This window comes from Coenobita brevimanus, chromosome 25 (assembly GCF_032717465.1).
Source record: "Coenobita brevimanus isolate Jiangsu-jjx chromosome 25, ASM3271746v2, whole genome shotgun sequence".
Lineage (NCBI taxonomy): Eukaryota > Metazoa > Arthropoda > Malacostraca > Decapoda > Coenobitidae > Coenobita > Coenobita brevimanus.
This window is the reverse complement of record NC_136978.1, coordinates 5,060,983-5,076,277: the sequence shown is the minus strand read 5'-3', so window position 1 is coordinate 5,076,277 and position 15,295 is coordinate 5,060,983. Positions and strand designations below refer to the sequence as shown.

Here is a 15,295-nt window from a genome sequence, read left to right as displayed (position 1 = left end):
AAAAATAAAGATGCATAAGAAACGCATGATACAGTAGGCAACATAGGACTCTCCACTTGAGGCTAACCGGCAACGGCCATTTCAAAACTCCTCACACACTGTGCTCTGGGTTGTACGAGCATTAGTGTAAAATGCTTGTCTTGTACGAGCAACAAGTCTCTAATTTTTTAAATACCTGCCAATATTCTGCTCCGGGAATCATGCGCTGTATCTCCTTTTATGATCAAGTGGTGACTAAAAACAAAATCACACACGCACACACAAGAAAAATACTAACTTACAAAAAGCAATGCAAACAAGCAACTAAAATATTAGAAATAATTGCATAAAATAACCTACGATCAATGTGCACTGCTCAACAAACTGCTGGACTGAAATCACCAATGAATTACACCACTAAAAAAGAACAAGCTTACCCAATACTACCATCACCAATACTACTGCAGTATTACCCACCACCACCAATTTCCCCAAATTATTACCACCATCAGTGAAAAATAGCTGTGGATAACACTCTTCCTGCAATAAATCTTCAGAGCTATGCACTGTCAAGCACCATCCAGTAACACTGTTGTTCACTGCAGAAACCTGGGATTTTTTACTACACTGCAGGCATTCATAAAAAGATTCATTTTCTTTTAAATGATGAAGTGAGGTACAAAAAAAAAAAAAAAATTGATACTATTAATGTGGTAAAAACTTCAGTGTTTGAAATTTCACTATAAAAGAAAAGGGTCATATAATTTTCACTGTGCTTTCATTCAAATTCCATTCATTATACTTGTCTCAAATAATACATAAAGTTTAGAAACAAGAAGTGTATAAGCTGATTTGATCAATCACAAGTAGCATTTAAAATAAGACCCTGGTTCCTGACTGAGCACTGGTGTTGCTGATGTGGTTGCATCACTTTGTTGTGGTACTCAGCCTACCTTGCCAAGAGCAACTGCATCAGCAATAGCCAGAGCTACAAATCCGGCTGCCAACAAGAGTAGAGCAGCTCCCAGTAGCTTGGCTGTCAGTCCAGCACGGTTCACCACTGTCAGGCCCGTCAGCACCCCACTGTGGGCACCAAACTCACCACTCACAACTTCGCAACTATTCATTCATACTTCCCTCAACACTTTTAACAACCACATACTGTCTGTTTACCTACACGTACTGTACTTATGCCAATGAGTCTGGGGATTTTCTATTTTATTCCTGCTATCTTGTAACAATTTCATTCAATTGATATACTTTTTAAACTGCAAGGGTTAGATACAGCCTTAATAAGGCCTTCAAAATATAACAGGCCTTTTCTAAGTTAAAAATTGCTAGGTAGCAACGAGAAGTTCGGAGAAAGGGCATCACCCAGAGTCAAAGGATTAAAAATCACCTCTCACACTTTCCTTGAAATACTGCTTCATGGCTTTGGTAATGGATTAGTATCTAATACTTGCCCCTGTTAGTTACCTGGTAAGAACAAGCTTGGATTAAAACACAATGCATAGTTTTTACTGTTATTAGAGAGGTTAGTAAATCCATTTTTTTCTCTCTCTCTTTTTCTGTGAGATGCTCTAGATAGGCTATACACTACTGTACAGTACTGTACAATGGACCTTCTTGACAGTGCCTTGTTTCGACATACAGAGCTATATGGTTGGATTTATAAAATATGATTAATAACCAGTATCTGTGTCAAAGCAACTGTCTTATAGCATACCCTTATCTTTATATGCATGAACCTCATACACAGAAATAAAAAACAAAGATCTACAAAAAGAACCAGCACAGTGATGTTGACAACAAGTAGTGACAGGATATCAATGATTTTTTTTTTTCTTTTTTTTTAAAGAATACCTCAGAACACACTAAGATAAGTAAAATGGTATGACCTACTAATAGCATAACATTTCACTGCTAGTACAGGGGTATCCTCCAGAAGGATGAACAAAACAAATCCATTTAGCTATTCCTCATGTACCATGAAGAAATTAAATACTGGAGGCGAAATATATTTTTTCTTACCGCAGCACTGGCAAAAACGACTTAGAGTACATACTGCAGAGATGACTACCACATATTGGTTAGAATATTCACCTACTTCAGCCCACCTTGCCAAAAAAAAAAAAAAAAAAAAAAAAAAAAAAAAAAAAGGGAATCAATGAACAATGCTTTAACCCCTCCAGCCACTTAAATATCTTCTAGCAGTATGCAAAATGAAAATAAAAATATATGTCATCTTACTGAAGAAGTTAATGATTATTTTTAACAGCAGTTCCTTCTAGCTCCCTCAAGCAAAGATGTCTCTCCTAAGTTCAACATAATCATCTGGCAATAATCCAAGTAAAACAAAACGTATGTTAAGTGACTGAAGGAGTCAAGGAGACGGATTCATTAATCAATGTCTATACTGAAAGGAAAAAGGACAACGGAAAAGCAAAAAGGTCCATAGTGAGCACTCTGGCAAAGCAAAGGGGGGGGGGGACTACATGAATAAGTTAAAGGGCAAATGCAACCACAAGATTAACCACATGGTGACACACAATTTCAAGTCATGTAATGTGAAGAAAACTTGACAAACAAATGAGTCCAAAATAAGATGGCCTTAGATAATTGACGCTGAAGATCCATCCATCCATCCATCATCCAATCCTATATTGTCCCATGAGCAGCGAAGAAGCCCGGGGCTAGGCAGTTGGTCCCAACATTTAAGATGAGAGTGACCAGCCTCAATCATCCCTGAGTGGCATTACATGACCAATCAACCCCAACCACCCCTTGGATATAAACCTTCATCGTTTCAATCCGACTGGAGCGCAATAATAACCACCGGGTGCCAAATTTGGTTATATGGTTACCATCCAGCATAGTAAATGGTTTCCTGGTGTAAACGAAACCATTTGACTTGTCACTCAGTGTAGAGTCACCCAAAGGCAGAAGGAAAGGGAAAGAATGAAGGAAAGACAGAAGAGGATAGAAGGAAAGAAGGATGAAGGAGAGGAAAAGGCAAACACCCGAGAGCAGCACTACATCGAGTGAGTGGATGGCGAGTGCCCCCACCTACCACAGACTGCTGAAGATATTCTGGGGATAATATGGGACACAAATGAAGTTTTGTGGTAGCAACAGATCTGGGACTGATCCATCAGGAATTTAAAGCAAAATTTGGATGATCCATTTCTGAAAACTGATCTATCTATCGATCTATCTATTGCCAGACGCCTCAATCCCGTTTGGGGTGGCCACAAACAAATCGCCTCCAAGTCGCCCTGTCCCCCGCCATTTCACTCCCCTGCTCCCAACTCACACCCCCCTCTCTCATATACCTCTCCACCCCATCTCTCCATCTCATCCTCGGCCTCCTCCTCCCTCTTTCCCCCTCCACCTCACTCACATACACTCTCTTCGTCAGTCTTTCACCCTCCATCCTCTACACATGGCCAAACCACCTCAGTGTGTTCCTCATAACGCTTCCTATCACATCCACATCAACACCACAACGCTCCTTCATATCCTCATTCGTCAGCCTGTCTCTCCATGTGACTCCACAGGCTCCTCTTAAATAACTCATTTCCACGGCTCTCACTCTTGACCTGTGTCCTTCCAACAACGTCCACGCTTCACTTCTGTACGTTAGAGTTGGTATCACAATACTGTCATGTAGTAACTTTTTCACTTCCATGCTCACTTCCCTGTTTCTTATCACTGCTTTCAAAGAACCAACAACCTTTCTTCCCTGCTGTACCCTTTCAAGCACTTCACCCTCCAAACCTCCATCCTTACTCATCCCACTACCCAAGTACTTAAACGTACTCACATTTTCCAATTCCTCACCATCCAACCTCGCTGTACATTCACTGACTTCACCTCTCTCAAAGACCATCACTTTACTCTTCCCTACATTCACCTTTAGATTCCGTTTCCTACACACTCTCTCAAACTCATCCACCAAGCCTTGCAGCTCTCCTTCGTCTTCACTCAACAACACGGTAACATCTGCAAACAACAGTACAGGGAGTTTCCAAACACTATCCTCTCTCACCAGGGCCACTCCAACATCCACTACCCTACCTTGTACCTCTTTTATTACCCCATCCATGTACAGATTGAACAACCATGGAGACATGACACATCCCTGTTTCAACCCAACTTTCAAAGAGAAAAATTCACTTAGTTCACCATCCACACGCACTGCAGCCTTCGCACCATCGTACATACTCTTCACAGCATTCAACAACTTCCCATCTATTCCATATATTCTTAACACTTTCCACAATCCTAGTCTATCCACCCTGTCATATGCTTTCTCCAAATCCATGAAAGCCGCATACAACTTCTTTCCCTTCTCTAGAAACTTTTCCACTAAAGATCTGAGAATGAATATCTGATCTACACAACCTCTTCCCTTCCTAAAGCCTCCTTGTTCTTCTCCAACTAATTTCTCTGTTCTTTCTCTAACTCTGTCAATAAGTATCCTACCATACACTTTTCCTATTATACTAAGAAGACAAATGCCCCTATGATTACCACACACTTCTTTTTCCCCTTTTCCTTTGTACAAGGGAATAATTATACCTGACTTCCAATCCTCCGGGACTCTACCTTCCTCCCAGGCCAATCTGCACATCTTCCACATCCATTCTACTACTATCTCTCCCCCATGCTTCAACATTTCACCACACACTCCATCAATTCCTGGGGCTTTCCCTGATTTAACGTTCTTCATTGCTTCCACAACTTCTATCCTACTGATTTCTTCCTGTCTTCTCACCTCCCTCCTTCTCCCAGCCATTCCCCAGCCACTTATACTTGCAATACTTCCATCCTCCACGTTCAACAATTCCTTAAAGTGTTCTCTCCATCTGCTCACTTTTTCTCCCTTCTCCACTAGTAATCTACCATTTTTATCTTTCACTACCCTGCTAACTTCACTTCCACCCTGTCTTACTCTTTTCACCTCTTTCCAGAACATTTTCTTACAGTCCCTCCACTTTACACTCAAATTCCTTCCAAATTCCTCATCCACTCTCTTCTTACTCTCTCTTACTAATCTTTTCACCTCTCTCTTCCTTTCTACATATAACTCTCTCTTCCGCCTCTCAACTTCTTCCACGTCCCTATTTCTCATCCATTCATTGTATGCTTTCTTCTTTTGTGCCACAGCCCGTTTCACCTCTTCAGTCCACCACGCTGTTCCTTGCACCCCCCTCCGTCTTCTCTTCCTTCCACACACCACATCACATGCTGCACATATTTCTTCTGTAAATATTCTACACACACCTTCCACGTCCCCCATCTGCTCCAACTCATATTTGCCCAATCGTTCCTCCACTTCTCTCTTATACTCTGCCTTTTTCTCATCCTCTTGTAACCTTTCCACTCTCCTTGCAACTACTCCTTCCTCTCGTCTTTCCCTTCTTCTATTCCTCCATCTTACTTGAACTTTAACTCTGGCCACCACCAAGTAGTGGTCAGAAAGTCCACTCCCCCAACCTCTATAAACACTTGCATCCAATATACATCTTCGCATCCTTTCATCCACACACACATAATCAATCATTGCCTTCCTTTCACTCAATTCACCACCCACCCTTCTCATCACTCGCCATGTATACCTGTGGATCATTTTATGCCTGAAGAGGGTATTGGCTATCACCAACCCCCTCCCAGCACAAATGTCCACTAACGTACTCCCATTCTCATCTATCTCAGCAGGCACACCCCACTCACCAACTGTTCCATCCACCTTCACATTCCCAACTTTACCATTCATATCACCAATCAAAAACACTCTATCATTCCTTCCAAACTTTTCCATGCATACTTCTACATTTGTCCAGAACTCTTCTCTCACTCTTCTAGCACGATCTTGCGTTGGCGCATACACACACACAATCGCCCACATTTGTATTCCAACTTTCAACTTTACCCACACAATCCTTGATCCAACTGATCCATACTGTCTTATGCTCCTCTTCCATCTTTTACTCACAACTATCATTCACTTAATTTCTCTACCAACAGAAACATGGTAGAAATATCCTACTTACTGCCTAAAGAAAAGCAGTTACTAAAATTAACAAAGAAAATACTGATACCAAAGAAGATTGGTCTCACCAAACCATGAAAAAAAAGTACCTAAGACACAGGAGCAGCAGCAGCAAAACTTTTGATGCGAAAGACAAATGGCAGATTGGAGTGATGGTCATTGAGTTAAGGGTACTGTATCTGGCTTGCAAAACTGCAGATTGATTATACTTATAGGAAAGACCAATGTTCAAATGGGATAGCCAAAGTGGGTAAAAGTGTCTTGACTGCATGTGCCCATACAGAGTACTGTATTATTTATTGCATGTCCTCCTTACTAGCAGCATTATATTGGAAGGCTAATTATTTAATTCTCTTGTCCTACAGACCTAAGGAATATGAACTAAATTATTCATGTTCTGTTACGGTTTAGAGACGGAAAACACTCCTGTTCTTTGTTTGAACCTCGCCAGCTGATGATATTTTTTATTTGTCTTAGTACATATGACAATTTTACTCAACTTGGGAAAGACCTCTCTCACTGAACAGGTTAATGAAGGCTGTATCTAACCCACCCAGTTTGAAAAGTCTCTCCTACGCTAAATATTATCAACTAGAGGTAGCAAGAATTAAAAAGGAATATGTCACCAGACTTTAGAGGTATTTTCAGGCAACACACTATTGATATAAAAAGTATGAGCAACATCAGCGCTGAGTTTTTAATCTCTAACTGTGAGCACTACAATAACATATTTTTACATTATTCTTGCCAACATCAAATGATGTGTTCACCTATAGTGAATCCTCTTGTAGTGAGTTATGAGATTGTTTCTTTCCCAAACATTCTGAGTGGTCAAGATTATTCTTAAATCCATCACTACAAGGGGTCTTTCTTATGAAAGACAACATCATTTGGGGCAACAAGAATAAAAATAATCGTGCCATCATAGTGGAAAGGCCAATATAGTTCCTATGCACCTATCACACATGACCCATGAAAACTGTCACCTGTATAACTTAGCAGGTTAAAATTTTAACAGTGAATCTTCCAGTTTTGTAAATCCTATTAGTAAGCAATATGTCCACCAACCCACTACTGCTTCATAATGGATTAGAAATTTGGGTGCTACTGCATGCATGCAAAATGTTTCTACCTTTATGGCAAGATGAAGCTCCTCCATGCTAAAGCTTTAGATGGTCCTGCTAAATACTGTATTGTATCAGGCATTAGAAAAACTAACAGAAAAAAAAAAAAAAAAATGTGTATGCTTGGGCTATGTAAAGAAAGACTGCCACATTATTAGGGGTATAGATACTGCTAAGACAACACTAAAACAAACAGTACAACTAATCTACAACACTTCCATTACTGCCAAGAGGAAGCTAATGTAAGGATGGATAATCATGCATACAAATGTATTACCAAACAGATAACTGAGCATGATTCTGGACCAGGCAGCAAGTGTGGCAACATCCCCAGTAGCTACCTTAATGAGGAGAATGGTATCAACAGCTGCCACCACACTGAACCCTAGTGCCACCATGAACACTATGATGATCGCTATGATACTGGCCGGGCCAGCACGGTTGTTCAAAGTGTAGAGTCCCAGGAGGAAGCCACTGGTAACACAGGCATGGTCAACAACACTGCTACATCTATATTGTATATTCCTATTATTCCCTGACTCTTATTATTCACATCTACTTCCTAGCAGAGGTTTGCCAATATGAGCCCCTGACTGCATGGCATCCCACAGAATCACTATGAACTCCTTTAATGTTACACTGCTGGGAAAGGACCTCAAGTTTAGGAGTCTTGAAAAGCATGAAATGAGAGGACATTAGGTGAACAAGGCTAAGCATGCAAGTATAGAACACTGATTTTCAAAAGTCACTGGGAAAAAAAAAAAAAAAAAAAAAAAAAAAAAAAAAATTCTCTGAATCAACAGCTTACAATAACTCTCAGCTGATAAGCACCATACTTCCTCTTGTCTTCACAACACTGTAAAAAAAAAAAAAAAAAAAAAAAAAAAAAAAAAAAATGTCCAGATGACCTGTGAAACAAATCTCCAATATACACCATACGAATAAAATAAATTCAACTCTACTATACCAAACATCACAGAATAACAATCTGCACTTTCTCTCTTCCATTTCATCAATGCATGAACCTTAAAACTAATTCCTTAACTGGAAGACTTATCGTAACAGTTAAAGTGAGGTCTCCCTAAAAGTGCTCAATGGCCTTCTGGAGGAAAAATAAATAAATAAAAAATAATAATAATAACACTTATATATAATGTAAATACTGTACTATATATATAAATATTAAATCCTGGGTCTAAAGCAACTACACATTTGACCTCTTAGAGAAATAATAAATCCATCCATCCATCATCCAATCCTACATTGCCTCATGGGGAGCATAGGAGCCCGGGGATGGGCAGTTGGTTCTGACATTTAAGATGAGAGTGACCAGCCTCACTCACCCCTGAGTGAAATTACATGAGCAATGAACCCCAACCACCCCTTGGATATAAACCTTCACCGGCTCAATCTGATTGGTGCGCAATAATTACCCACTAAACCACCAGGTGCCACAATTTGGTTATATGGTTACCACTCAACGTAGTAAATGGTTTCCTGGTGTACAGGAAACCATTTGGCTTGTCACTCAGCGTAGAGTCACTCACAGGCAAAAGGAAGAGGAAAGACCTAAGGAAAGAAAGACAGAAGAGGGAGTGTAAAGTTAACCGTAGGCAGAAGGACAAGGAAAAAATGAAGGAAAGGAAGACAGAAGAGGATGGAAGGAAAGAAGGATGGAGGAGAGGAAAGGGCAGACACCCAACAGCAGCACTACATCGAGTGGGTGGATGGTGAGTGCCCCCACCTATCACAAAGAAATAAATAATAATAATAATAAAATAACAAAAGTTTAGATATTAAATCCTGGGACTAATACACCCATTACTTACCAACTCCCCATGGAGGGGATGCCAATAGCACTGATAATGCTGACGACAAGTTGGCAAGAGAAGATGAAGAAGAACACCATGAAGTTGAAGGAACTGTCACTTCTGAAATATTAAGTCGCACCAAAACCATAAACATTTTAATACAAAGAAGAATACCTGTCCTTAAAAATTTTAAATATCATAAAACCACAGGAATCTAAACACGGAAAAAGAAAATCTACCATCATTCCAGTTTCTGTATAACGTAAATCTAATTCTATTAAATGTCACTATGGAAAAACTTAATTCACACATGAGGTACTGTAATTCTGAGCAGTGCCAATAAATAATTTACAGCAGGGGCTATTTAAAAGAGGCATCTAGTTACTGTAGGTATAGACTGAGTACTGTACTGGCAAAGGGGATACTTTGGATACACGGGGCAAAAGGTACTGGTGTTCAGGCACTCCTATCACTTCCTTTCTGCACATGTCTGTTAGAACTTCCTATAAACATTATAAGTGAAGAACAATGGATATCAGATGATTTAAATATAATACTCTCTATCTATTGTTAGACGCCTTAATCCCTGGGAGTAAGGGGTAGTCACAAACAAAATCACCTCCATGTCGCCGCGTCCCCCGCCATTTCACTGCAATCCCACCATCTCACAGCCCTCTCTCTCATATACCTCTCACACTTCATCCCTCCATCTCATACTTGGTATCCTCCTCGCTCTCCCCCCTTCCACCCCACTCACAAAACTCCTCGTTAAACTCTTACCCTCCATCCTCTCCATGAGGCCAAACCACCTCAATGTATTTCTCCTAACACTTACCATCACATCCACATCTACACCAGAATGCTCCTCCACTTCCTCATTTGTCTGTCTGTGGCTCCATGTAACTCTACACGCTCCTCTCAAATAACTAATTTCCACTGGTCTCACTCTTGACCTGTATCCTTCCAACAAGGTTCATTCTTCAATTCCATACATTAGTGCTGGTATCACAATACAGTACTATCACGTAGTGACTTTTTTACTTCCATGCTCACTTCTCTATTTCTTATCACTGCTTTCAAAGAACCAGCAATGTTTCTTCCATGTTGTACCATTTCAAGCAATTCCTCCAAACTTCCAAGCCTACTCACATCACACAACCCACGTACAGGTCCTCCTCCACTTACAAACAGCCTACTTATACATTTTCACACTTGTGAATTTGTACTTACAGTAAAATATTCAATAAATTACATGGAATTACATGCGATATTCGATACTTTATTATAAAATAGGCTTTAAGTTATTTTGCCCAACTGCAGGCTAATGTTAGTATTGTAAGCATATTCAAAAGGCATGGTAGGCTAGACTAGGCTAGGCTATGATGTTTGGTCAGTTAGGTGTATTAAATGCATTTTTTAATTATGAAAAAATAAACTAATGAGAAGTTTCTCCGAACGTAACCAATTCGTAAGTGAGGGAAGACCTGTACTTAAATGCACGCACACTATGGAAAAACTTAATAGAGGTATTGTAATTCTGGGCATATAATGATGAGCAATAATTCATAATTTTTGTTGCTGCTGAGTAACAAGTATCACAATATCACAAATGTTAACCAGTTCACTACATACCTGTAGTGAGAAAAAATTATGTACAGTACAGAATACATGTTCACCATTAGATACAGTACACAAACTCAAACTTACTTTTCGTACTGATACATGTCCCCAGAGAGACCAGAGATTTCATCTAGATCTCTCCATCACATGTGAATAGGTAATTCTAACTATCCCAAGAATGATGATAATGATCTATATAAAATGATAAATACTATGTAATATTCTCTCGTTTACACCCCACGAGATGCACAATATAAAAACATGCATAACAGCCTGACAGCTAGAGGATCAGTTTATGTATCAGATGTTGCTGCTTAACAACTAGTCTTGGAGGTGTAACACTAGACAAGATTACACAACAATACTCAGAGAAGAAAAAAACTCACCTACACAATGTCTGAAATGCTGCTTTCTTTACCAAACTGATTTTTACTTTCCCTTCCTCGTCAACCACCCCATTTTGTATTTTTGCTGTCCTAGCTTCATGACTGACCTGAAGGCCTTGTAGACAGGTCTGAACCAGCAGATGTATGAGAAGGGTGTGAAGATGAAAAAGTAGAGGATGGCCAGGCCGAACGTGGTGCCGTTGTCGAATGCGATGAAGACACCAAGGCCTCCGAGAATGTTCAGCAACAGCATCAGTGCGTGGACTGATGGAATGAGCAGGTGAGTATTTAAGCAAGTGAGGGTAGAGGAGGAATTATAATAGATGGTGTATCATACCTACACTAAAGATCTGGCACAAACTACACTGGAAGGTAGTGTCCTGCACTAATGTACGGTACACAGACTTGTTGTGTTACTTTACTGTACGGTATATCGGTACTGAACCTTGCTTTCTGCGTTTTTGGTAACGAGGAACTATGAGGGTTTACACAGGTGCATAGCATTCAAACAATGCTTTTCTGTTATATTAATTTAAGATTCTTCTTCTCTTCCTTTTTCTATCAGAGTGCTGAATACTGCATGGTTATTTATATTTAATGACTTGAGGTGAACAAAGATATAAATAAATACCTTCAATGAACTGTATCAACAGCACAAAAAAATCATAATAATAATAATGATAATAATATGCAAGAAGCTCTTGCTCAGTAAATGTTATGGCTACAACAAAATAACTATACACCTACACATCCAGAGGTAGTACAACATTCGAACAATTTTCTGGAACTCAAGAGGGATGTCCACATTTATGTCCTGGTAGAAGCAGGGGCCAACAGGACAAGCAGATGGCAGAGGAGGCCAATTGTCTTGTCGAGCTGAAGGAAAGAAGATATTACCATCATCAGCCTGACCCCTTCCACCTAAAGATGAGGTTAAGTAGGATCCAAAAGGCTAAGGGAAGAATGTTAAGAGGAAAAAACACTGAAACATGTTTTTTGACAAGAAACATCCAATACTTTTCAGTAATTATTCTTGCTACTGTCAATTTCATTCCACTAATGGAGCACTTTTCACTGGGACTAGGTCAGAGAATAACCCGGTATCTTTCTTAACAGATGTCTCTAATCATCTGGCAATCACGAATGAAAGAGAAAAAGACATCATCAGAGTGAAGAAGTTAAGTTCGCACAGTGTACCACCCATGAACGTTACAAAGCATTTCCGTGACACTTCCAAGCATTTAAATGAGTAAAATGAAGGTTTCTTGATAATTCCTGTATTTACCTGCTGCTATGAGAAGTAGGATCTTCCATATTTCTTTCAATATGCCACAAATTAAAATTTTGGAATAAAATCCTTGTGCTTTAAGAACCACAACATTTCCATTAAACTACAACTCAATACAATGTTCAATTATTCAATACAAACACCTTACAGTGTATTAAAGAATTTCCCTTGCCTGGATATCCTCAACTGGAAAAAACTATTAAAACATTCGTGCATCTTTAATATACAGTACGGTACTTGTTTACTTTAATTCTTCTCGTAATCTAGTTTAAGTTGAAGTATACAGTGCTCGTCAGAAGTATTCAGCGTTGTCCGCCGGGCGCGCAATACTTATGGCCCAAAAAGAATCACCCATTTTTGGGGGTAAGAATTGAGCCACAAGTTTGAGCTCCGAGCATGACGTCACGGTAGCCTGGGGCCTTCTGACGCGCTGGTTGGTTCCCGCCTCAGTCGCCCACGGGCTGCCTGAGAGAGAGGAACTCCGCCGAGTGTCCCTCTCAAATTGCGCCATTTTTTACCGAGTGTCCCGCAGTGTTTTGGCCTTCAAAACTTTGTTATGGCACCTACCCGTGAACTATCGAGTGAAATCATATCCCAGATCATTGCTCTAAAGGAGGCAGGCCACCAGACAAAGGAAATTAGTGAATTGGTTGGTGTGGCACGATCGACAGTGCGTCGTTGGTGTGTGCGGTTTCGGGAGGAAAACAGTGGTGAAGTTCCCACAAAGAAACCGAGGTCTGGTAGGCCTAGGAAAACTTCCCCAAGGTCTGTTAATGTTTTAAAACGTGCAGTGGAGTTTAATCCTCGTGTGAGTGCAAGGAAAATTAAGGAGAGCAACCCAGAAGTGTTTGGTGAGGTGTCAGTGAGAACAGTGTCTCGTAGGGTGCATGAGCTTGGTTACACAAGTCACAGGCCTGTGAAAAAGCCTCTTCTCTCTAGCAGCCAGAGAATTCGTAGGCTTGCCTTTGCTAATAAATATCTAAATTGGGGTGAGGAGCAATGGTTGTCAGTGTTGTGGTCTGATGAGGCAACGTTTAGTGTTACCTGTAACAGAGGAGCATGCAAAGGTAGTGACCCACTTGACCCACGGTATGTAGAAAGCACAGTTAAACATCCTGATTCACTCATAGTATGGGGTTGTTTTTCAGGGAAGGGTTTGGGGAAGCTTGTTGTACTTCCCAAGAACCTCAGAGTGAATCAGGATGTTTACCTGGAGCTTCTGTGTGATCATTTACCAGACTCCTTCGAGCTAACAGGTGCACGAGTGTTTCAGCAGGACGGTGCACCTCCTCACAAGGCCAAATCGGTCACCAATTGGCTTCGTGACTGCGAGGTATCATTCATGACAGACTGGCCAGGAAATAGCCCAGACCTCAACCCGATTGAAAACCTCTGGTACCTCGTAAAGAAGAGTCTCCAAGGCAAGGACGTGAGCTCTCTGCCTAAGCTGGAAGCCGCCATTCGTGACTCCTGGGACAAAATACCACTCCAGCACCTCAGGAGCCTCGCCCTTTCACTTCCAAGACGTCTCAGGTCCGTGAAGAAACGTAAAGGCTACCCTACGAAGCACTAAAGGTAAATAAAATGCATTATTTATATGTTTTTTCAATGTTGAAAGGTTTGTTTCTCAGGAGGGACGCAGGGCGCTCCATACTTCTGACGAGCACTGTACAATACATGACAAAATACAAAATTACTTTCATTACAAAATCATCCAATCCTACACTGCCCCATGAGGAGCGTAGGAGCCTGGGGCTAGGCAGTTGGTCCCAACATTTAAGATGAGAGTGACCAGCCTCACTCACCCCTGAGTGGCATTACATGAGTAATCAACCCCAACCACCCCTTGGATATAAACCTTCACCGGCTCAATCCGATTGGAGCACAATATTTACTCACTAAACCACCAGGCGCCAAAATTTGGTTATATGGTTACCACCCAGCGTAGTAAATGGTTTCCTGGTGCACAGGAAACAATGTGTATGAAAACTTTTAGTGCTAAGACTACTGGTAATTTACTGTTAAAACACAAAATTAACAAGAACACACTTATACTGTCAACAGTGACTGCAAGAGGTGCTGATAAATCCTTCCTGTTAAAGTGTATTCTGACCCGTTTTAATCGGCTTGGGGGCTTTGGCACTTTTGAGTTGGCATTTGGTGTCTCAATCAAATGCCATGCCCTCTTGTCTTCCCGATAAATGTACTGTCCATCCTTCACCACTCTGGTTGCCTTGTATATATGCATGTGACTGCTGCCATCAATGTGGTAGTACTGCTGCTTGTGTTGTACCATGCTCATCGACTCCAACATACCACGCCCCTCTACTGAATTTTTTCCACCCATTTTACCGTTAACTGTTCAATTTTGTAGCCACACCATCAATTCCAGAACAACGTTTGTATCATAGATCTCCAAGAGCACAATAATAAATATATTTACAACCAATATATCTATCTGTACTTGCAATAGGCTTTCATGACTGATGCACTACCAAAACCATCCAGAGATATACCAAGTTTTTCAAATGTCCTATGAAACATCATATTCTGTCTACTCAGTAAGTCCTTCATTTAAAATTTCAGTCAACTGTCTTTTCAAAGTCATGGTATCCAATAATATCACACAACTGGCAAAATAGAGAAGGCAGAGAAAAGTCAGAGTATCTAGCCATCCCTGGTCCAACTGAGCAGAAAGCCATTCTCTTCTCCCTACTGAATACTGGAGTTGTCAGGTATTGCTGGACCACATACAGAACCATAAACTTCATCATTACATCTCTTCGTATTTCAATGCACTGAGAAACTTGCACTCCATTATGAGGATAACTGTGGACAGACTTGTACAATAACTTCATGCTATGCCAACTCACACTGCAGATTTTAACTGATGCACTGGTATCCATGCTGGATACACCTGTGATGCACATCTGCCATCAGTACACCTGTTACAACACCTCACATGTGTTATCACCAGTTTCCAAACCAACACTTTATATCCATTTAAATTTGTGATCCTTCTGGTCTAAGAA

General features: G+C 40.5%; 1 protein-coding gene across 6 annotated transcripts in view; it reads right to left on the bottom strand.

Annotated features, from left to right (window-relative positions):
- The window catches only part of Scamp (secretory carrier membrane protein), a 56,475-nt gene that overhangs the window by 18,973 nt on the left and 22,207 nt on the right, over positions 1–15,295 (bottom strand). For 3 of the 6 annotated variants that reach the window (XR_013896258.1, XM_080267892.1, XM_080267893.1), the window contains exons 5-8: positions 11,723–11,851; positions 11,083–11,239; positions 8,988–9,089; positions 7,500–7,632 (exon numbers count right to left, since the gene is read on the bottom strand). Coding sequence is in view for 5 of the 6 variants with exons in the window: in XM_080267892.1 (XP_080124018.1) it covers positions 7,500–7,632; positions 8,988–9,089; positions 11,083–11,239; positions 11,723–11,851 (521 nt within the window). In the remaining variant the exon portion in view is untranslated. Of the gene's footprint in view, positions 1–932; positions 1,063–7,499; positions 7,633–8,987; positions 9,090–11,082; positions 11,240–11,722; positions 11,852–14,312; positions 14,679–15,295 lie in introns of those variants that run through there. The other 3 variants (XM_080267896.1, XM_080267894.1, XM_080267895.1) reach the window with 3 other exon arrangements.